The sequence below is a fragment of the Chroicocephalus ridibundus genome, chromosome 1 (assembly GCF_963924245.1).
Source record: "Chroicocephalus ridibundus chromosome 1, bChrRid1.1, whole genome shotgun sequence".
NCBI lineage: Eukaryota > Metazoa > Chordata > Aves > Charadriiformes > Laridae > Chroicocephalus > Chroicocephalus ridibundus.
The window spans coordinates 25,696,106-25,719,749 of record NC_086284.1 but is presented as its reverse complement, the minus strand read 5'-3'; the positions used below and the strand labels follow the sequence as shown (position 1 = coordinate 25,719,749).

General features: G+C 37.0%; 1 protein-coding gene across 3 annotated transcripts in view; it reads right to left on the bottom strand.

Moving 5' to 3' along the window:
* PAN3 (poly(A) specific ribonuclease subunit PAN3) overlaps nucleotides 1-23,644 on the bottom strand; it is an 86,270-nt gene that overhangs the window by 23,169 nt on the left and 39,457 nt on the right. For all 3 annotated transcript variants that reach the window (XM_063331937.1, XM_063331917.1, XM_063331926.1), the window contains 7 exons: nucleotides 16,435-16,585; nucleotides 5,950-6,197; nucleotides 5,272-5,376; nucleotides 4,572-4,629; nucleotides 3,267-3,428; nucleotides 2,989-3,105; nucleotides 2,782-2,883 (listed from right to left, as the gene is read on the bottom strand). In XM_063331937.1, the coding sequence (XP_063188007.1) occupies nucleotides 2,782-2,883; nucleotides 2,989-3,105; nucleotides 3,267-3,428; nucleotides 4,572-4,629; nucleotides 5,272-5,376; nucleotides 5,950-6,197; nucleotides 16,435-16,585 (943 nt within the window). The remainder of the gene's footprint in view (nucleotides 1-2,781; nucleotides 2,884-2,988; nucleotides 3,106-3,266; nucleotides 3,429-4,571; nucleotides 4,630-5,271; nucleotides 5,377-5,949; nucleotides 6,198-16,434; nucleotides 16,586-23,644) is intronic.

The window sequence follows — 23,644 nt, the reverse complement described above, 5'->3', positions numbered from 1 at the left end:
TTAACAGTCCTCAAGTATTTCCCCTTCATGAGTAAGCCCACTTTCCCCTTGAACCCAGACAAATGTCCACAATAATTTGTGACAAAGACCCATGGCTTAATTTACACAGGTTTTGAATTTGCTACCTGGATAGTTTCATTGCCAGTCCCTAGTTCTAGGCTGGAAGCAATAGCAAACTATTGTTGCTTATTCTTTTTTTTTTTTTTTAATCCCTGATGATTTTTTCAGACACCTACCATATTCCAGGCATTTTTAACCCCATCATATCTCTGTTCATCTTTAAAAGCATGAAAAGAACTATTCTACTTTGCCGTTCTTCATACAGAAGCTGTTCCATGCCTTTGATCATCCCTGCCACTTCTTCGCTGATGTTCCACAACCTTCAAAATTGTGTAGGGAGGACCACAACTACAGATCTGAGTCTATGATATACCCACATCTTGAATACAATGTCTTCTGTTTCATTGTTTACTCTTTTATTAATGATCTGCAACAATCCATTTCCTATTTACTGCTATTCAGCAAGAGGACAATATTTTCTTTAATCTACTTAACTATAGCCCCAGAACTGCCAAGTAACAGCCAAGACAGAGGCCATCATTTTACGTCTAAAGTTAGAGTTATGTTTTCCCTCAGCCACATCGGTTTATGTTACACCACCTGCTAGGTTACTGCCAAGAATCCCAGTCTTGTAAGATCCTTCTGCAATCCATAACAATTGGCCTTTGTTTTTAACAATCCAAATAATTTGGTATTATCAGCCAGCTTTGACAGACCATTATTTATCTTCAGTGCAAATAAGTGAATGTGTTAATACAACTCCCAGCACATATTCTTGTGAGACTCCATCAGTGATCTCCTTTCAGTGTGAAAATCAACTGTTCCCTCTTATTCTGTTTCCTCTCTTCTAACCAGTTATTAACCTGAGGACTTTCTCTTATCTCATGGCCACTTCATTTCTTTCAGAGACTCTGATGGACTCCGCTGAAAAACCAAGACCTTATCTACTGGATCTTCCTTCAAAGAACTTTAACAGATTAATGAGACCTGAGTGCCCTTTACATGAGCAAAACTTAGTTCTTTTTCAGTGTCACAAAAGAATGTGCCACAAAGAATTTTATTATACCTTCTATTATTTTATCTAGAATAGACATCATTCTTCTATAATACTCTAGAGAAGTATAAGAACATAACAAGGACTGATTTACATGGAAATTGAAAACCATGGGTGGGAGACACTCAGAAGCATCGTCCTGCACGTAACGGTCATTAACCTGGCAGTAAACATTCCAGGTTTATCCTACCAAATTCGTTTCACGTCAGGCTCACTGAATTTGTAATTACATTCTTTGACTTGCCATGGGATATGACAAGTCAATCTAGGGTTTCCTCTGTCTGAGATATTACTACCAAAACCAATGATGGAACTGAAGTTCCAACCTCACTTATACTGGTCAGCTCAGTGCAAAGCCAGTGGGAATTATTCAGTATATAAGGGATCTACAGGCCTTTGAATGTATTCACACACTATGAATCCATTATACTCTGATCTACCAGATAGTCAAGTAAAGTTTTCCATGTCAACCTTTGAAACAGAATTCAATCTAAAGCTAAAGACTGTAATTGCAAAAGGCACGAGAAAGAAGAAACCTCAGCTTCTGCTTCTCTTCATACACTGGTAGCCTAAAGACATTTAGGGAACTTCTACTCTAAAAAAATAAATGAGGCCAGGTCATAGTCATCTGGTCACCCCTGCTGCTGGATCTAATTTCAGGGTTGGTCCTGTGTCAAGCAAGAGGTTGAGCCAAGGGCTCTGAGGATACTTTCCTACCCTAAGTCTTTCTGTGATTCCATTCAGTTGTGAGCATCTCTGTCTCTCAGCATGGCGCCGGGCTCTACTTTGGCCAATAGCTTTGGCCTGTTGTGTCCCAGGCAACACCTGGATGCAGTCTGAGAGACTGCATGGGTCACGAACTGGTTCTCATAGGCAGCATGATTGGCAGCGTACTGTTTTGGAGGGGAAGAGACTTTAGCTATATGGATATGAGCTCTGCTGGGAAACTTGCTGAGCCACAGACCATGCTGTGATGGATTTTATTCACAAATGTACATGTAGTTTTAGAGACCCCTTTGAAGTCATAGCATAAATCTGAAAAAAAAAAAATCAGACTTATGATGTGAAGTTTGTGTCTGAAAAGAATATATGTTACAGGGATTTTTAAAGCCATTTCTTGTCTTAACTGGTACTTCACATTTCAAAACATTAAATAAAACACTGTCTAATTAGTCCTCATAATACTTTATGAGGAAAAAGAAAATTATAAGTGGAGGGCACCTGAACAGCAAGCATCAAATTGACATAGCATATGTGTTTTATGATTTTGGAACATCTCCAATAAGCGTCAGGTAACAGTCTGTGACAGACCTGCAACTGGGACCCCAGAGTTCTTGGGTCCCAATTAAAACTTATTTCCCTGCCAAAAAATTGTAATTCCCCTACAAACTGACATCAATTTTGCAAACTAGCCTTAAGTCAAATGTGACCAGAAAAGTAAATTATTCATTGTTAGACTTTTACCGTAACTTTTAACTCCACTTATATTTTTCTATTATTTAAAAATACAGACAGAAAGTGGAGTTCTCTAATCCCTATCAGTTTATGATACCACAGGACCGCTTAGCTAAAAAATTAAGTTGGAAGACTATTTCTGACCAGCTGTTTACTGCTTAAGTATTAGAAACAGTTTACAGAAGTATTGTATGATAATGTATTTTCCTTACCCCATTTTCGTTTTGTGAAATAGGCATCAGCACTAGGGTCATTGAAGTGTCTGCTCATCATAGTCTCTCCACCAGCGTGAAAATCATATGCAAACACAAGAGCTTAAAAATAGAAACATGTGACAATTACTAACTCAAGCATATTTAGAAAAAAGTCTCAACACATCAGTTGGGGAAAAAAAAAAAAAAAAAAAACAAAAAACTTACAATGTTCTCCAAATGCTTTAGTGGTAAACACTTCACGCAAGGTTACTATATTTGAGTGCTGAATTTTTTTCCACATGTCAACCAATACCATGCACTTTGTGTTAACAAGACGAAAACCTAGAAAAGAACAAAAGCCACGGCTTAAAAATCTAGTGTTTTAGGGGAGAGTTTTTTACTTCAACATTTCTTCTGAAACTACCGAAAAGCAACCAGACGTTAAAATATGACTAGCATGCTTAGGAATGCTATTCCTGTTGAGACAACTCGATTTTTCTCACCATGTATCCTCCGAAGGCAATATGGCAGGTCATCTTTACTATTTACAGCTTTATAGCATGATGTAATGTACCCAAAGTTGCTTGTTTTCTGTATCCGATTGGGCGGTGGCAGTGGTTCCAAAGGAAAGAGACTGTGGTAGCTGTCCACTTCTGCAGGAACCGCTAAAATCATCAGTTTATACGCAGAAACATATTAGGCGTCAGTTGACTTTGGAAAAAATTATAACAGTAGCAGAGAAGATTAAAATGCCTGTCATTAATACGTAAATACGTTTTTTAGGTGCACGTAAAGTTAAAAGTCACTGGTTTTGCTTTAATGCCAATATATAAGGTTCCCGGAAGAGATTCCACAGAGCTAAAGTAACGGTCTTCAGAAAAACAGTTACACCAAGTAAAATCAACAGAATAGATGCACAGTTCCATCTGCCATTTTTTCATTTGCCTTAAAAATTCACCCTTCTGAATGACGTTTCTTTGGTGTTTTTTTTTCCTGCATAAACTCATAAATAAGCACCAATTTCCATACAGACTTCATAGCACTGTAAGAACCCTGTTTTCATCACAAAAAAACAAATCTCAATCTTACGCGTTTTAATGTACTGGTTTAGAAAACAGAGACAGAGGTGCTGAAGGTTTACAAATCAGATTAAGAGATTAAACTTGCAAGAAGAGATACACTGGTACTTCATCTGGATTAGTAAAATAAACTGCATTTTTTTACTGTATCATTATCATATTAAACACACGTTTGAGAAGGATACGGCAGACAAAAAAGCGATCTGTTTAAATCAAGTTGAACACACTCAATTGTAAATTCTCCAGAAGCCAAATTACTATGAATAGTATATGTTTCTCTTGCCTGATAACTAGTACAAAGCCTTCTCTGATATACCAGCCAATACACTTTAAAACAAACTAATTTGCTAGTTTATATACAGCCTTTGAAAATACATGCATCCTTTAAAGAAAAACCTAATATGTATAAAGTAATACAACATCCTTCTTCATGAGGCTTTATTGCTTTAATGATTTTTCCTTTCCCAGCAATTTTACATACTCCCAACTATTAAAGAGTTTCAAAACAGAAGAAAATTGCAGAAGAAAAAGAGAACAGAAGCAAGAAATAAATTTAATATTTCTGAAATACTTTGTATCTGGTTATCCATAGCCCAAGCTGGTGATCAAGGCTTCATGAAAAATTAAAAAGAAGTGGTGTTTTTTGCAAGATGTTGTTAATATTGTTGAATATGCATGGTTGCAGAACAATATCATCACAGTTTAGTTTGCAAGAAAACACTTACTTACCAGGAATATCAGCCTGATCAATCTGGGCCATAGTTATTAAGTGTCTGTTGATCAGTTCCTGAAGAACAAATTAAGTCAAGCTTTGAACATTCTAATTCAGCTCATCATTTTCTATAAGTGAACAGTACACTGTTTTTGAAGCACCAGCTACTTGTACTAAAACAGGGAGTTGATCCAAGTGTCCGGGCCAGGGGAAGAGGACCACTAGCTTGAAAACGTTGATGACAATATATAAATTCTTGAAGTAAGGAGCTGCAGATGACACATTAAGCTAGAGCTAATATTGACAGCGGCACCTTCTACAGTAAAGCTGAAATAAATAACAACCACAGCCAGCCCTCAGAGAAGGACTCATCAACTAACACCTGCACATATTTTCATTTAAGTGAAAGACTTTAAAACTGGATAGGATTACAGCTTAAAGGAATGCCACATAAATGAACTCACACACACCAAAACAATACATAAAAGTAAGAATACTTAGCTGAATCATGGCATGCAGATTAGGTTGGAGTCACATATGCTGTAACCTGCCCCCACCCTCTGTTGTACTCCATCCATTACAGGACTTGATTTTTTAAATTCTCCAAAGGGAAAATTAACTGCACAGATTTTGAGCAGCTATTTCTCTTCTACCATTAGCGATTTTCTAGTTTTTGCCAAGGTATGCGATTTTCCTTTAAATTCTCCATCATCTTACCTGTCTGAGCTCATCTGCCATGAAGAAGGAAGGTGCATTTGCTTTTGGCTGCATGTAAGCAACATGAGGTGCAGCTGGATGGTAAATGTGGTAGTTTGGAAATACCTGAAAACAAAACATTTTAGGCAGTTTAAAATCCTTAAGGATAGGGAAAACAAGGTGTTTTGTCACCCTTTTAGTTTGACCTACTGAACTACGAAGTCTTCATGCACAGGACATGTTACAAATACACTGTCAGATACATTACAATTTCCGTATGCGATATTCATTACTAATGATTTCAAGGGGGTCTGCATATGTATGTACATACTTACTTTAACACTTTTATAACTGCCTTTTCCCTTCCACTGTAAGAGTTATTTAACCTATCATAAAAAAAAAAATCTGAATTTTTGATTATCTTCTCATCATGTATGTATCCACTGAGACAAACATAAAATGGTTTCTCTCCGTTGCTGTATAGAAAAGAAAACCCAAAGTCTCCATAGAGGTAAATGAAAACTACATTAAAAATTCTCTGGTTCTTAAATTTCAGTTATTTTGGAGAACAATTACAACAAATAAAGATCAAATCTTCAAACAGAATAAGGGTTTCAGAGCATTAAGAATAATCTCTGTAGTATCAACCAATTCAGCATTTGGAACCTCCACACACTTCTGTATCGAAAGCAAACATACCATTCCCGTGAGAGGTGCTGGAGTTGTATCAGTGTAGAAGTACGTGGTTCCACCCACTGTTTCCTTCTGGATCACCTGGCCAGTAGATGGAGGCTGAGAGACAGCATTAGCGACAGAAGCAGAGGCACTAGTAGGCACCATATAGTTTGCTGGGTTAGGAGTATGACTTCTTCTTCGAGGAGCAGGAGATGTATGAGGAGTTATTTTGGGGGAATGAAGAGGAGAAGATCCTGCTGACAGTGACATTCCTTAAAGAAACACAAGAAGATATTCTTGATCAAATCCGTCATCAAAAAAAAATTAGCAATTTGCAAAAACAGCCTTCATTACCAATAATATTCTGAGCAGGTGAGATGCTTTAGGACTGCTACATCTACATGAAGAGTTAAAGGGTAAAACATTAAGAGCAAGACTGAACAGATACATTTTCACAAAAATCTTTCCTTAGTTCAGGGAGAAAGGGCTTGGGAACTTATGATCTACACATGAAGAACTGGAATGAAAGACACAGAAATTGCAGAAAGGGGGAGACAAATCAAATTAATGCTGTGTCTAGAACAGAGTTTATTAAACCACAAAGAGATAAAATATTACAATCATAGAATTGTTTTGCTTAGAAGAGACCTTTAAGATCATCAAGTCCAACCGTTAACCTAGCACTGCCAAGTCCACCACTAAACCATGTCCCTCAGCACCACATCTACACATCTTTTGAATACCTCCAGGGATGGTGACACAACCACTTCCCTGGGCAGCCTGTTCCAGTGCTTGACAACCCTCTCAGTAAAGAATTTTTTCTTTATATCCAGTCTAAACCTCCCCTGGCACTACTTGAGGCTGTTTCCTCTTGTCCTATCGCCTGTTACCCGGGAGAAGAGACCAACCCCCACCTCTCTACAGCCTCCTTCCAGGTAGTTGCAGAGAGCAATAAGGTCTCCCCTCAGCCTCCTTTTCTCCAGGCTGAACATCCCCAGCTCCCTCACCCGCTCCTCATAAGACTTGTTCTCCAGACCCCTCACCAGCTCCGTTGCCCTTCTCTGGACCCACTCCAGCGCCTCAATGTCTTTCCTGTAGTGAGCGGCCCAAAACTGAACACAGTACTGGAGGTGGGGCCTCACAGCACAGAGGCACAATCACGTCCCTAGTCCTGGTGGCCACGCTACTCCTGATACAAGCCAGAATGCTGTTGGCCGCCTTGGCCACCTGGGCATGCTGCTGGCTCATATTCAGCTGGCTGTTGACCACCACCCCCGGGTCCTTTTCCACCAGGCAGCTCTCCAGCCACTCTTCCCCAAGCTTGTAACGCTGCATGGGGTTGCTGTGACCCAAGTGCAGGACCCGGCACTTGGCCTTGTTGAACCTCATACAATTGCTCTTGGCCCATCCATCCATCCATCCAGCCTGTCCAGACCCCTATGTAGAGTCTTCCTATCCTCGAGCAGATCAACAGTCCTGCCCAACTTGGTGTCATCTGCAAACTTACTGAGGGTGCACTCAATCCCCTCGTCCAGGTCATTGATAAAGATATTAAACAGAACTGTCCCCTATACTGAGCCCTGGGGAACACCACTTGTGACCAGCCACCAAGTGGATTTAACTCCATTCACCACGACTCTTTGGGCCTAATCATCCAGCCAGTTTTTTTTACCCAGTGAAGTGTACGCCCATCCAAGCCATGGGCAGATAGTTTCTCCAGGAGAATGCTGTGGGAAACGGTGTCAAAAGCTTTACTAAAGTTCAAGTAAAGAACATCCACAGCCTCTCCCTCATCCACTAAGTGGGTCACCTTGTCATAGAAGTAGATCAGGTTTGTCAAGCAGGACCTGCCTTTCATGAATCCAGGCTGATGGGGCCTGATTGCCTGGTTGTCCTGCATGTGCTGCATGATGGCGCTCAAGACGATCTGCTCCACAACCTTCCCTGTCACTGAGGTCAGACTGACAGGCCTGTAATTCACCAGATCCTCGTGGCCCTTCTAGTAGATGGGTGCCACATTTGCTAACCTCCAGTCAACTGGGACCTCCTTGATTAAACAGGACTACTGATAAATGATGGAAAGCGGCTTGGTGAGCACTTCTACCAGCTCCCTCAGTACCTTTGGGTGGATCCCATCAGGCCCCACAGACTTGTGTGTTACCATGTCCTAAGTGGTACAGTAGCTTGTAACCATTTCCTCTTGGATTATGGAGGGTTCATTCTGCTCCCCATCCCTGTTGTCCAGCTCCAGAACAACTGGTCTTACTATTAAAGACTGAGGCAGAGAAGGCATTAAGTACCTCAGCCTTTTCCTCATCCTTGGTCACTATGTTTCCCTCTGCATCCAATAAAGGATGGAGATTCTCCTTAGTCTTCCTTTTGTTGTTAATGTATTTATAAAAACATTTTTTATTGTCTTTTAAGGCAGTAGCCAGATTAAAATCTAGTTGGGCTTTGGCCCCTCTAATTTTCTCCCTGCGTAGCTTCTGAAATCTTTGTAGTCTTGAGTGGCCTGCTCCTTCTTCCATAGGCCATAAACTTTCTTTTTCTTCCTGAGTTCCAGTCAAAGATCTTGGTTTAGCCAGGCCAGCCGCCTTCCCCACCAGCTCATCTTACAGCACACGGGCACGGCCAACTCCTGCACCTTTAAGATTTCCTTCTTGGAGAATGTCCAGGCTTCCTGGACTCCTTTGCCTTTCAGGACTGCCCTCCAGGGGACTCTGTCAAAGTCTGCCCTCTGGAAGTCCAAGGTGGCAGTTCTACTAACCCTCCTCCTTACTTCTCCAAGAATTGAAAACTCTATCATTTCGTGATCACTTGGCCAAGACGGCCTCCAACCTTCACATCACCCACAAGTCCTTTTCTGTTAATTTAATGACTACATAAGTGAATGTTTATGTAACAGTTACATGAGCAGTCAATGCAGTTTGCCAAGCTGTAACTCACTTCACCTAATTACACGTGTACCTGTTACTAGAACCAACTCTACGGCTATGAATGAGTATTAGAGTTAGATCTCCAGTAACTACAGCACACAAATAAGCAATACCAATATGCTACTTTTAGTAATTTCAAGAGAGAAAATACCTATTTTCCTACAATTATTTTCAAATTTATTTAAAATTATTTTATTGACTGGTGTTCACCCTCAACATCAGACAGACAACTCAACTGAAACTCAAGAAGCTCAGCTTCTAAACAAAGTGCATCAGTGGAGAATAACAAGGGCAACCTTATTTTGCACATGCAATTTTTAGTTACCAAAACCTAGTTTAGTTACTTCACGAGTCATTGTACGCAGAATTCTCAGATATGCTTATTTATAAAAGTTTAGATGTCAAAGAAATATTCCAGGGTGAGGAAGAGATTACCCTTCAGAAAACTCCAAGTATTACTAGTGTAAGATCCTAGATATCTAAGTATTCAGATTAATACAAAGACGATCATCTATTAAACATATTGTTGCTCAGTTCAAGTTGGGATGTACTTTCTCTTCTTTAACAGTCAGAACTATATTAGTCATACTAAATTCTCTTTTTTTTTTTTGAAAGGATGTAAGATACACAACTTTTATATTTAATGCTCAACAGACAGCTAAGAATTCTTCTCTAATTAAGAATTCAGTTATCACTCAGACATTTGCTTAAATGACTTCCATGTATAAACTCTGGTAACTAGAACTTATACATGTAAGTAATTTAAAGCAAGTATCTGAGTAATAAAAACCAAAGCAACTTTTTTTGCACACACACTTTTTAGTTACCAAAAGCTAGTTTAGTTCCTTCAATCAAGAGTTACTGTATGCAGAGTTCTCAATATGCATCATCGGTAACATGTAGGAGTGTTTTTACACTCATGTCTTGTCTCTACAGTAGTCGTATCCCTCCTACGCTAACTTTTTTTCTCTTTTTTAAACAAACCACAAAAGCAAACAACAATTTTAGCATCAACGGTTTAATCAGTAGTTGGGGAAAAATTATTTTGAAGCTATGTTATCCTAATAATATTAACAGAATGTTTGTAACCTTTCATTTAGCTCCAACCAGGTACATTTTTGGCATCTCAAAAATTATGTGTATTAATTCAGCTCAATTATTTCTTCTGTTCTTGAAAAGTGAATAGTTCCAACAAAATAAATAAGATTTTTTAATATAAGCCATAAGAAAATCTTACACCTTCCTCTTCAGTTATTTATTCTTTTTATAAAATATAAAAATATAAAATATAAGAATATAAAAAAATATAAAGTCTGCACTTTCCTGGGGCAGAACTTTTCTTTATATTAATACATATACATGTGTGTGTACACATACCTTAGAGATAAGCAATATTGTGGAATAACTGCTTGCTGATTAGCATATTAACTTAATAAAATGCGACTTATATAATAGGCACTTCTGAATGTTTAATTTTTAAAGTACTTCTGAATGGAAACATAACTCGTCTCCTAAAAATCTTTACAAATCAAGTGTGTGACCATAAAATGTTACATATTGTGATAGCAGCAGTCTATGCTACAAAATAAAGTAAGTTTCAATTAAGATTAAGAGTTGCCTTGAGTGACTGAGTAACAAATATTTCAACAGCTACTGTATAAATGGTTACATTTTTAACAAAAGACTAACACATGAATGCATTCTTAATCCACTCTGGGAAAAGAGCAATTTCAAAGGAAATAACATATTACTATTAAAACTTGAAGGATGGCTAATTAAAATGGCCATAAAACTGAAGCAGCTCTACAATTTCCATTTATGATGTTCAAGGGATTCTCTTCATCTAGGGAAAATTATTGACATGGTCTTTTCACTCTATTCCAATGAAACGTAATATAAACTGAAGTCTTTTCAAGCATGTAAGCTCTACCCAGATAGAAATAACTGGATTCAAGAAACTTTTTTTTTTTTCAATAAAACATTCAACTGTAGGAACTAGGAAAAAAAGCCAGCAGCCTTCATATATACTAATGAAAAATTAACTCTAAAATAAAAACTGTACATGCAAGACACAATGTACTGTAATTCTTATCTCAAAAATGAAAGTGATGTCTTGCAACCTCGCTAAAATTATATTGCGACCTTCTACTGAAAGTTTCTCAGAAAAAATATCAAATCTATCACTAGTGGTGCTTACTGATACAATTTCAAACAATTCCTACTGCAAGATTTATTTAAAAAAAAAAATATTATTCCTTCCAAAGGACAGTTACAAATATAAATCCTTCATGCCTTTGCTGGAGATTAACACAAGACTGAAAGCAAAGGAAGACAGTCAGAGTTACACAAATCCTTTCAAATGTCCTTCCAGTCTCAGTTAGGTCTGATTTTGGAAGGACATTGAGTGCTCAATGAAAATCATTGAACATATGGGCTTCTCATTTGCCAGTATATGTAGTAAGTTCAAGATAAAAAAGAAGTTTGACTACAGTTTGGTTTTACACTGCTAGAACAACATACTACAAGTTGCAAGAAATTTGCTGCTAGCGCTGAGGTGGGTACCAATAGGCTGAGGCAGCAAATATTGAAGGTGACAGATTCTTTTGAGAGACTTGCATTAAATTCTGCAGAGTCTACATAAGTATTAATTATTAAAACTCCAGTATCACATAAAAAAGAAAAAGCCTTTTAATACAGTGAAACTGATGCATAGCTAAGTATTTAAGGAAGCAAATATGCGGATGCACAAACTCAAGCAGATCTCACCAACCTCATTAGTATTTCAATCGATTAAAACCTTACTAATGTTAATATTTAACCACAACAAAATAGCATTAGAGGATAACACTCATTTTTTCCTTTCTCAAAGGAAAAAGACGGTACTGAACATATGATAGTAACAATGTGGTGAATATGGAACCACCTCTCACAGAATTAGACAAGCTGTTTCCAAACTGTTTATATACACACTTATCCACTTAAAGGCCTAAAAAAATGGGGTTTGAATAATCTATTTACGATTTATTTCTATATATATAAATGTTATTATAAATTTATATTTATATAAATATATATAAAAGGGGCTGTGGGTCAAGATAACTGGTAGGAGACAGATACAGAGAGAGCTCTCATTTTAAGCTTTCCCTATGAGAGAGTTGAGCATTCCCCTGTATTAAAATTCAAATGGCAACAGGAGTACTACGACAAAGACAAAAAAGCCAGCTTTAAATTGTCCCTTGTGAGACTTCTCTGCTAGTAAAGGTGTCTCTCCATTCCTTGTCTCGGTGCATTTTAGTATCTTTCATGAAGAGGTCAAATACTATCTTGAAAGGTAAACTGCAAGGAGAAAGGGCTTCGTTCACTTCACAATTATTTACATCTAAAAACTCGTGTCATGGTATGCGGCTGTCATGGCATGACACCAACACGGAAATGACTGCAGATTTTAAGGTCTTTTCACAACATTCACAGTGACTGTACAGGCTACCTACACATACCTGGAGCTCCTCCTGCTATTCTCATTTTAGGTAGAGAAAGAGATCACGTTTACATAACTCTCTTTATTGTCATATTTCCACTTCTTGCATTTTTTTTTTTTATTCTTGAAGTTTCATTGTGACTGAGGAAAGGGAAGTGGCAGACTTTGACATTCGAGACAGTGCCCAACGATATTTTATGAGATTAACGCTTCTAATAAAGCTTTGTAGCATGCAATATATTTGAATTAAAAGCTAGGTTGCATTTTGAATGTGAGAATTCATACCGATAAACAGGATTAAAGAGAGGGCATCAAGCATGAACTTTCATTAGGGACTCTGTCTACAGTTTTTTTGATTCAATGAGAGTTTACAATTTAGCAAAGCAGGATTTCATTAAGCTCACAGGTATGCAAGTCAGCTGGCCTACAATGTGAGTACTTTTAAAGAACCTACAAGTTTTCCCTACAAATTTACTCACCTACAACCATATCCCTACGCCTCTACGGCTTGTAACATTCAGAGGTCAAAAATTAAGCATTTATCATTTTATCACCTTAATGCTCTGTATTTTAGAGATAGACTACTAGGTACATTTTGAGGAACAACAAATCGAAGTAAATAATAAAACCAGACTATTACGCTAACTTAAAGCGGCATCCTTAAATTCATTAAATATTTCTTTTTATTATAAGCTTTCTATCAGGTCATTAGCGTTGTAGCTGTGTATTTTCAAGTTAATTAAATCTGCTTAATTCCCTAAACAACTTTAGAGTCATCAGTTCTTCCTCCTCAATTTTATTTGGGAAAAAACCCCTAATTTTACAGTCTCTTTGCCTTCTTCCTTTCTTGTATTATTCTGGAATGCCTGTGGAACTTCCTCCACAGAATGGCTGCACCATACTTGATATGGGAGATTGGAACAAGCTCTTAGGCCACTCAAACCACCTCAGCTGAAAGTGCTCCATTTCCTCCTGGGGTGATAAGCTCTGAGAATTACAATCTCATCGCCCGTCACGAATGGAGATGAGTCAACTGCGCACAAGCACATCACCTTCACGCTCCTGGCTCCTAAGCCTGCAGGTTCAGACTGGCAGCAGAAATGGGATCTCTTTCATTCTGCGTAAGCTCAGAGCCTGTCTTGGACTAAATATAGAAGCAACAGCAACTTGCTGTCATTTCCATCAATGACAAAGGCATCACTCTGGAGCTATAACCTAGCTTAAGCAAGCCCAAGCCGGACAAAGATCTTCTCTGCTGGGGGCTATACATCTGTTTTCTCTCAAGTTTAACACAGCAGTGATGCCTTATCACTTCAATGACATTCATGAATTTCTTTCATATGCTTTGTTGAATATTTTAATGGCAATATTACTCTGAAACCACTATACAGAATTGGTTAAGATAAGCTTGTTAGCAAAAGTACTACTTGAAGATTGTCAACAACTCACTAAATTTCCCATACAAATGATAAACAGGATTTGTGTGCTGAAAGGGAATAGAAGGAGCAAAAATCTTCTCCAGCTATTTGTCTAAGTCACATTTTATCTCACTATGTTTTCATATTATATTAAAGGCTACTGAGATGAAGACTGACCATGTGTTGAAATTATGCGAGAAGGCACTTATCTAAATAAATACACAAAAAAGTAGGAGTAACCTTCTTCCATACTACACCCTAATGGATATGTCAGATGTGGATACAACAAATTTACTATTAAAGTATATTAGGTTTCAGTTGTCATATTTTTCCAGTACTGTTGATAAGACAGGCAGAACAAATCCTTTCCAGGGACAATCAATTTTGTGAACAGTTATCTATGAAATACTAGATGTCAAAAGTGGTTTTGATTTACACCTACCTTCAGGGAAATCTCAGAAACTAGAGATGTGAAAGAATTTAATTTTTTCCATCCTCAAGTGGGAAACCAAAGGATTGTTCTCATCATTTACCTGCTTTGTTATGCGTGAACTAAACTATGGAACTTTTAACAAATTATTCCTACTACGTTACCTTATTTCTTATGAAATATTCATTTCCTCCAGTTTCCTCTGTAAACTACTACAAGCAATCTTAATCTTATGCAAATGCTTAAAACTTACATACATTTCCTGAAAGTTATTCTACTGGAGTATAGGCACCATTTAACTGGAAAGAGACTTACCTTTGATTAAAGGAAAAATCTTATGAACTCTTTATACGTGTTTCATTTGACTTTTTTTTAATTTATTGAAAGCTAACGGATCCCGACAATAATTTATAATGGCAATTTCATAACATATTTAAATCTTTTTTTATTCTGTTACCCAGTATGACCTAAATAGTGACATTTCCCCACAATAAATACTGCTTTCTTATTTAAGAGCTTAATTGCTTAGAAAAAACACCTCCTAACTCACCTTGAAATAACAAAGTTTTTGTGGATGTATACTATATTGACAGCTAAACCATTTAAATAAAAATAAATGTCTATGAGTATTATTTACACCGGACATTTAGGTTCAGAGAATTCTGCACTCAGTATAGAGAAAGAAGCTTCTAGAGAAATTACAAGCACCCAACCCAGGTCCCTAACTCTGAACTATATTCTCTTTTTAGAAGAGCAGGGAAACAAGCCAACTTTGCCTGAAGTTCGCTCTTGTGAATACTCCCCCATTCCTCTCATCCATAAACAATACTATTTGAACCTAGATAGTTTTCAGCATTGGCATCTATATTTCTAGGAGTTCAAGTTGTTGTATGTACTTCTTTCATCAACAGTGTTACTTATCCTTTCAAGTGTTACTTACAGATAGTAAAGAAATTGGACTGTGAAGGATCCCTCTGAGATCCCACTGGACACTTTCCAAAAGTAGATCATTTTACTGTATTCTATTTACTCCTTTATACACTTTTCAATCCAGGTGACAAGGCTGAGAGGCATATAAACACAACAGTTTTCCAATAAGACTGTACAGTACAATATAGTATGAAGCAGACACAGTACTGCAACATGTTCATTTGGTCAGCAGAAGCAGCAATTGCTTTTCTAGCCTGTTCCGATAGTTCTAACATGCGAGCTAAGTACTGCCTTCTTTCACGTTGACACTGAGATTTATCCCCTGGCATCCGGAAAGACTAAAGGTCAGTTTACCAGATGGTAATTGCCAATACTGATTCAAAACCCCAAACATTTACAATATTTGCCCCTCTGCCTTTTGGCAGCTACCTAATGCTTCTTGTCCATTGCAAGAGATTGCCAAAGATTTAAGTACATACAGAAACTTGCTAAAGGATCTGCAATGTGTAATATCCAGATCTGCTGATGGCTGTATTTTAAAAAGTATTTAATTTTATTAAAAAAAAATAACGTTAGAATTAAGCTAACTTTTTAAGATCAGAAGTCCAAAAGATGCAAGAGGAGCTTGAACTTTTTAAGTGTAAAGAAAAAAAATAAATCTTGCCACTCAGAATTGTATGACTGCATGGAACATTTCGCTAAGAGTTTTAATGTCTTAAAAGTGAGATTACACATGACAGATACAATAACAATTAACACTACTTTGCAAGGCAAGTTATTTTAGAATAAGCTTACCTTCTACTTTTTGGTTCTCATTGAGATTTTTACATCCTTATATATACTCACTAACTTTGTAAATAATTACTTCTACATTACATACTCTAGAAACAAATCAAAAGAGCAGATCAACGTGTGGTAATTAAAACGCACATTCATTGTAGATTGCAGTGCATTTCTAGACTAGGGGTAGTTTAAATCATCTTCAGGTACTGCTTTGGCAAGGACTGCATAGAGCACAGCATGTAATAACTCAGTACCCCTTTTCCCCAAAAAGGGCAGAGTAAAAGTTAGGCTGAGTTAATTTCAGTGCTGCTGTGGCTGAACAGACTTCACAGTTTCCATACTGGACTATTCCACACTACTGGAAGATAAATCCCAAGTTCCTGCACTTTTATATGCCTGAAGACTGCCTTAATTTTAAGAGCTAAAGCAGGAGGTGGCTACATTTACACCCAATAACCTGATCACTATACAGGGTTATGTTTGACGTTAAGTTAAAAGAAGCAACTGTACTGCAAATCATTGCTCTCCACTTACCTGGTGCTAGCCCAGCAGTAGCAGGACTTCCCATGGAGGGGTGAGAGAACAAGGCTTGAGAGAAGGCAGACATACTTGACTGGGATACATTACTCAGCCTGGAGGTTGATCCTCCTTTAGGAATAAACTCACTTGCAGAAGGATTTGGTGTCTGTTCAAAAACAAACGTAAATTAATTGTTTATTTTAAATGTGAAGAGATGGACAGTGCCTATTTAGCAGAAAATACTTTCTAGGCAAGCCTACCGAGTACAGGGGATATTTTTAAGTTACAGACAGCTTGCTGACATGAACTGCAGATACTGGAAGCTGGTCTGCACAAATAAATTTAAACGTGTTTCTAGCTTATGTCTGAAGTAGCACTAGCAAGCTTTCTATATGAACAGCTGATGTATGAGCTCATACAAACACTTTGCAAAAGGCTTTCCATAAGCATTGCATTATAAAGTTGGAGAACAGACTTGACACTGAGAAAGCCTTGCCGCTGCTGCACAGACTGTTCTATGTGACTTTAGCAATTTCATCTCAAACTGAGTAGCAGTTTCAAATTAAAGCAGTAAAAATGATTCCTACTAAAGAAGCCATCCCTGCCTCTATTTCAAATAGGCCTATACAGTCCTTTTTTGCAAAGTTAACTTCTGTTTTAATTACTTATTCCATTTACGTAGCAACTTTAATAGTAAGGTTTAACTTAGTACTACAGAAAGAAAGAGCAGCCGAGTGACCATCAAACATTCAGTATTTGTTAGCACATAAAATGTATCACACAACCAACTTTTAATTTCTATTAAAATCTGCGCACAGTTTGTAGTTTTGAGGTGGGGGTTTCTTCAGTTTTGGGGTAGGGAGGGTTAGAAAAAGAAAATCCTAATTAGAACTCAAAAGCTAAAACGCTTAATACTGGACAACCAAATACAAAAGACATTAGTGGAAGAAAAAAAGAAATTAAGCCAAGAAATAAGCCCAATTACAACAGTGAAAAGCTTGAAAATTATTAACTGTCAAAGTTTATTAAGTAATCCCAGAATCCCTCTCGAAAGTGTCTAAACAAAAGAGAAGATAGTAACAACTCCCAATAGACAAAGGATACTGTTAAGATAATCCATGTTTTTTCTAAGCAAATTCCATTGGATCCAGTTTTAAAATGATTCCAGTTTTAAAATGATCAAATATATCAACGGTTAATTAAATCACCAATATTGATTTTTATGAATATGAATAAAGTGGCATCAGAGAAGTTGTTAGTGACAAACTAGAAAAGAATTGTGATTACAAAACACTAATTTGGACAGTGAAGAAAAGTATTTGAAATGTATTTTTGTGTTAATTTGTTTTTAATATCTTCATTTGAATACTTCAGCCAAATATCAGAGTATTAATGTCCAAAGTACTGGAAAAAGAAAAGGAATCTAAAAGCTGTAAAATTAAAGAGGATGTTCAGGTTTAAAAGCAAATAGTACGAACATTCCACCTTTAACCACACGGTAAATTTTAGCCACTAACCACTTTTTGATGGTGATTCTATATATGCACGTGTCTGAATATTCAAAGAACAACTATCACCAAATATGTAGACTAGTGAAGTAAACCACTTAGATTTACATGGGTAAAAGGTTCATAAGAATCTTAAAACTCTTCAATGACATTTAGTTAAGGAAAACTTGCTAAGGTATACACTAATGCACCAAAACAAATGGTAAGCTGCATTATCGAAAGGTAATACTCTGGACTTATCTGAATTTTAGGTACAGGAGTAACTAAGAGAATTGTGTTTCTCTAGATAAAATCTGGCATGCAACAATTCAGCAAAATCTGCACTGAAATTGGAGAAAAAGACAGCAGTGGTAAAGAGACGAGCAGAATTTGTCCAAACAGTGATACAGATGAAAAGTCGTCATCAGACAAAACCGGGAGAGCAAGGGACAGAACTTGTAGCATCTTACCAAAAGCACATAATTTCAAAGAACTACATGAGAACCACATTTTTCCACTGCTAAAACTAGCCATGACACATACACTGATCTACCACACCTAAACACTGTGTCAAGTAGGTGACAAGGGCTGGGCAGGGCAAAAAAATTTAAAGCATGCAAGTGGAGAGGACAGGCATCTTCTGGAAGATAACCTCAGCCTTTCCTAAAGCAACTGAGGGAATTCCCAAAATCACATCCATACCATTCTCTTACCACTTTCACCAACTGATGCAATCAGTGCCTGCAGAACAGGGCTGCTTTTTATTTCTAAATGCATTCTGCAAGCATTCATAGACCAGTTTCTAAAAGTTACTTAAATATCCATCATAATTTTAAAATGAATCTGCTTAAGAACTCCACTTTATCTGGTGGAAGCTTTAGTTTATCCACGTGAAAGAGCCAAATCCAGGAATCTGGCAGAGCTGTTTGGGTTTATGCTATAAAATTATCAACAGCAGTGGATCAAGCCTGATGGAAATTCAGTTTTCATTCCATTTTTTGGTGTCACAGTTCAGGATCAGAATCAAAGCCTGATAAGACTGAGCTGTTCCTATATAACTTCAATTAAAGCATTTTATGTGAGTAAAGACCTTTGCTTTGCACAGCTAGAGCGTTTACTATAAAAGTCAGTTTATTTCTCTGTGATGGTACAAACGTAAAGTTGTAACTCAAGACTTTCCCTACTGGTAAAAAGGTGATTTAAATTTTGCTTCCAATTTTAAAAGACCTTTCCACATTCAAGTTGTTTTGCAAATACAGAAAAATGTCCGTGTTCCACAGCCATCAGCCAGAATAAGCTAATTATAAACTACTACAACAAAATTCAGTAATTTGTGGTCAAAGATATTTAGTACTTCATCAGAAAATTTGAAGCTTGGCCATGTTTGAAGACGTTACATCTGTGTGAAGCTGCTCCTTAAAATGTTTCCAAAAGTATACAAGTTTTCATCTGAAGTAAAACACTGATTTTTCTACATACATTTTGCTTTTAAGAAACTAACACAAAACATACCTCAAACACTTTCACAGTATGTAGACTAAAGTAAGTGATTAGAATAGACTAAATGAGGGAATGGTATATCACTGTTGGTTCTTTAATATCTAATATTTTCATTATTTCTTCCAAAATTTGTAGATAACATTCTGCACCAATGACCATGCAAATATGCCAAAATTAGGAAGCCACATTCTTAATGGCCAAAGATTCCAAAAATTATGTTCCTGGTCCGGAAAAATATCCTACTTTCACTCTGGCAATTCATCATACGAAGTATAAATTCTAGGGCTAGTTTTACATTTGGGTCAATGGTAAGCTTGAAAAATCTATCTAAAAGGGGGCCTATGCTTTAAATCCTATAGAGTATTATTACAGTTTTTCTGTTAGAATCCTACCAGGCTTCCCAAAATGGGATTTAGTTAAAAAAATTAATTTTTTATAAGAATTCAAAAAAAATCTATATCTAATTAATGAAAAATTTTCTTCATTCTGTATTATTCTTAAATTTCCTAAAAGCACAGCTTTAAAACAAATTAGTCATTAATTTCTTGTCTGAGAGTACAGTTACTTCTTCATGTTAGACCAAGGCTAAAATTTGAAATCTGAGTAAATCAGGATTGGTAAAAAAAGGTAGAGAAAATAGGAACTGAAGACGTTAATTAAACCTAGGGTGTAATGAAAAGAATGGAGATGCAATACTTAGAGGTCATGGAATGAATCATGCAATATTGTGATGCTAAAAACAAAAGCAGCGAATGCACTTTCTAAAGCCCAAACAAGAAGCACAAAACCTGCTAGTGCTCTCTCCAGCATGCAAAAAAATGAAGACTGTATTTTCAGTTTCAGATGCAAACGTCCTATTAAAATGCACATAAAAAAACTCTCAGAACATTAATTAATATGTTTTCAACAAACAGCATTAAACAAAAAGAAGTACAGCTTTGTCACCTACGTTAGATTTTTCTAGAAATCCACCTAAAGTGGCTTCCAACTCAAGCATTTGCTAAAATTACCACCATACCTTTTTCCTCTCAACCTGGCCGGTTTAAATCTCATCCCCCTTCTTCTAGGATATTCATAAAAATACTATCAAATTAAAGCAGGGAAGCAACTTTCCCAGGCATTACCTGAATGAATACCTGCATCATGCATTCTTACCAGAATGATACCATGAAGAAATTTCGCCAAAATACCCTATTTTCACATTCTTTATGTCTTTGCTCTCTCAAAGAGAGAAAAGCCTCTTTTCAGACAGTTTTGCAAAGAATCTTCCAAAGACAGACCATAAAACTGAGTCAATCCAGCTCCACATATAAGAATTATTTCTATACTTCCATACATCAGAGAATGCAAAATGTCACAAAACACATAAAATACAGTCCAAATGAAGGCTGAGTTTAGTTACGATGCAATTAGTAAGGATGGAACCACAAGAGAAAAAAAAAGGGGGGGAGGACTATAAAACAACTCATTTGTGTCACCATTCAGCACAGAGTTTATCTCTCTGGTGGCTTTTATGCTTTTAAAGATATACAAGGAAATATAATTTGGAGAGGAAGAAACAAATATTTTTGTAGGTACCACTGAAAAACAATTCAAGGCTCCTTAAAGGAAGGTGCAGATTAAAGTAAAGAGCAAGCCAAGGATCTCAGCTGAAGACCATCACTGGGAGGACCGCACAGCAGCATGCAGCGTTACTTATGTTGAGCAGTTGCACGCATCAACAGACTTCCATAGTCCAGAAATAAGATGAAAATTCCCATTTCACCAACTATTGATTTCAATACATATGCTTTTTTTTCCCTCTATGATCCTCAGTGATAAACTCCTAAGGCCCCACTTTGAATGAATGAAGGCATTCATTCATAAATGACTCCTGAAATCACCACGAAGTACACAGTAACACAGGGATGCACAAGTTATGGAGCCTTTGGAAGATCATGCAGGGATCCCCCAGGAGTACTGGAAACCACCCTTTTCTCTCTCTCATTTCCAGTTCAGCATCTCGCTACATGAAACAAAGCTGCACAGCAGTGGCAGAGCCACCACCTCTGATGTGGCGGCTGTAAAACTACTCCGTAAGATCAGTCCTGGTCCCACATTCTACCAAAGCCAGCTACCTAAAGCAAAAAGTAGGCAGATTTCATTTTATTTTGGAAGAATGTGCTAACGTACTTACCATGCTACAAACGGGATACAAGCCTTTTTGTTCATTTTTTATGTTCTCCTTCACCTCCAAATTCATGCTGATCTGTTCCGACATCCCAAATTGCATAATCTTGTAGTGGTTACAGAAAATCACCACTAAACTAAACCCGTGCCATAAAGCAGGGCCTCTACCAGTCTATCTTTGGCACAGTTTTCAGAACATCTCTTAGGAACCCAAAAACACACAAAAATGCTGCTTGGTTTTTATGTGTGGTTATTTTTTTGTTGTTTTGGGGGTTTCTTTGTTGTTGTTTTTAAATGGACAGATGTGCCATCCAAGGAGCTTCACTTTATGTAGAGAGCATCATTGCAATCCCTCTGCTCCTAGAAGGATTCCTTGTTAACTATGACATCAGGGAAGGACACATTCTGTGACGCTGGAGCAGCCCATCGGACACTGGAGGTCGCCGAGGGCTTCAAAGCAAGTCTCTTTCCCTCCCACTATTGAACTTGTGCGACATGCTTCTTTATTTCAATTACTGTGACAGGTCATCACACATACAATAAGCTCTAATAAATTTCAATTCATCAACATTATGAGCCATATTGCTCTACTGCTCCTTTAGAAGAGTTACAATTTCATTAAAACTGGGTAATTTTTGTTGGCTAAAGACTTCTTTTTTAAACCAGAACACAGGCTCAGAGAAATAAAACTACTAGCAAAGTTTTGTTACATTTTTACAAGTAGATCTCACTAAAAAGTAAACTTCTAAAGACTCAGAATATTTCCAAATTTCTCTAAAAATACTTCAAAGTACTGTAAAAACTATAAAGTTTTGGAAAGTCCATGTTCTCGATGCAAAATATTTGAAGAAATCATTTATATGTTGGGGTTTTTTTTGTTCAAGAAACAAAACAAAAAATGAGATAGTCATGGTGCTTAAGAACTGATCTGTATAAGAAAAAAAGGTATCCCTACTATTTTAAGCAGAATTGCCATTTGCTGTTATAGTATGTATCATGCAGTGGTGTAGTAGCTCAGGATATTTCCTAACAGGGTAGGACATGTTGCTGAAGAACAAACTTTTGATTTGTTTCTTTTTCTATTTCAATGCACAACCCACAACACAATTCACTCTGCGGACTCCACTTTTAATCATGTAAGTGTAACACAGTATTTAAAGTAAATAGATCTGGATTATAAATTCATAGCCATGCCTGAGAAACATTTATGCTGTTTTACAATGCATGTTGTAAACTACTTGGCTTTTTAAAACAGCCACTTCTTGGACTAAAATCTCTAAACATAGCACCATGAAATAGCGTATTCTCACATCTTAAACCATACGTTTGGAAGAGTGGAGATTCAAATAGACACGAGCTTCAACCCTACCCAACTCTGCGGGCCCTCAGCAATTTTGAGATGTAATTCTGCTTTCTCATCTTCAAGCATAAACAAAAAAAAAGATACCGTCAAACAGAAGTGCCTCCATCAAAATTTAATCTTTCTCTTATTGCTTAGCACTCACCATCAGCCAAAATTTAGTTTATATAATCTATATTTACACCTGCAAATATCTCTAAACAGCTTTGCTATCTGTGGATTATATCCATACTGAAGTAGAAAAACAAGGTCAATCTGAAATCTCAGCGTGAAACTACCCGGTTTTGAGTAGTTTCATGTACCAAACTTCTCCAGCCATTTTTTGTGCTTTTATAATTAAAATTTCCAATTTTTAGCAGTTTGAGCTTTGTTTTAGCTCTAGTTTAGAAGACGTTCACGTTAGAATACAAAGATTTACAATGATGAAAATGAAAACATCAAGATAAAATTCAGCTTCTCATATATGTAGAACTTCATATATCCTCATAATCTCCTCTGCAGCTTGTTTTTACACCTTTCCCCATTCACTCTTGCCAGACTCCACTGTCCTCTGCAATCCCTCCCCCTTCTTCTCCTATTTCCCATGGCTGGAAGATCCTTCTGTTCCTATTTCCAACAGATATGCATATATGTGCTTTTCTAAAGTTTCATGTCTCCATAGGAAGCTATGTAATTGCATCATATAATACAAAAATCTTATGCTGTACAC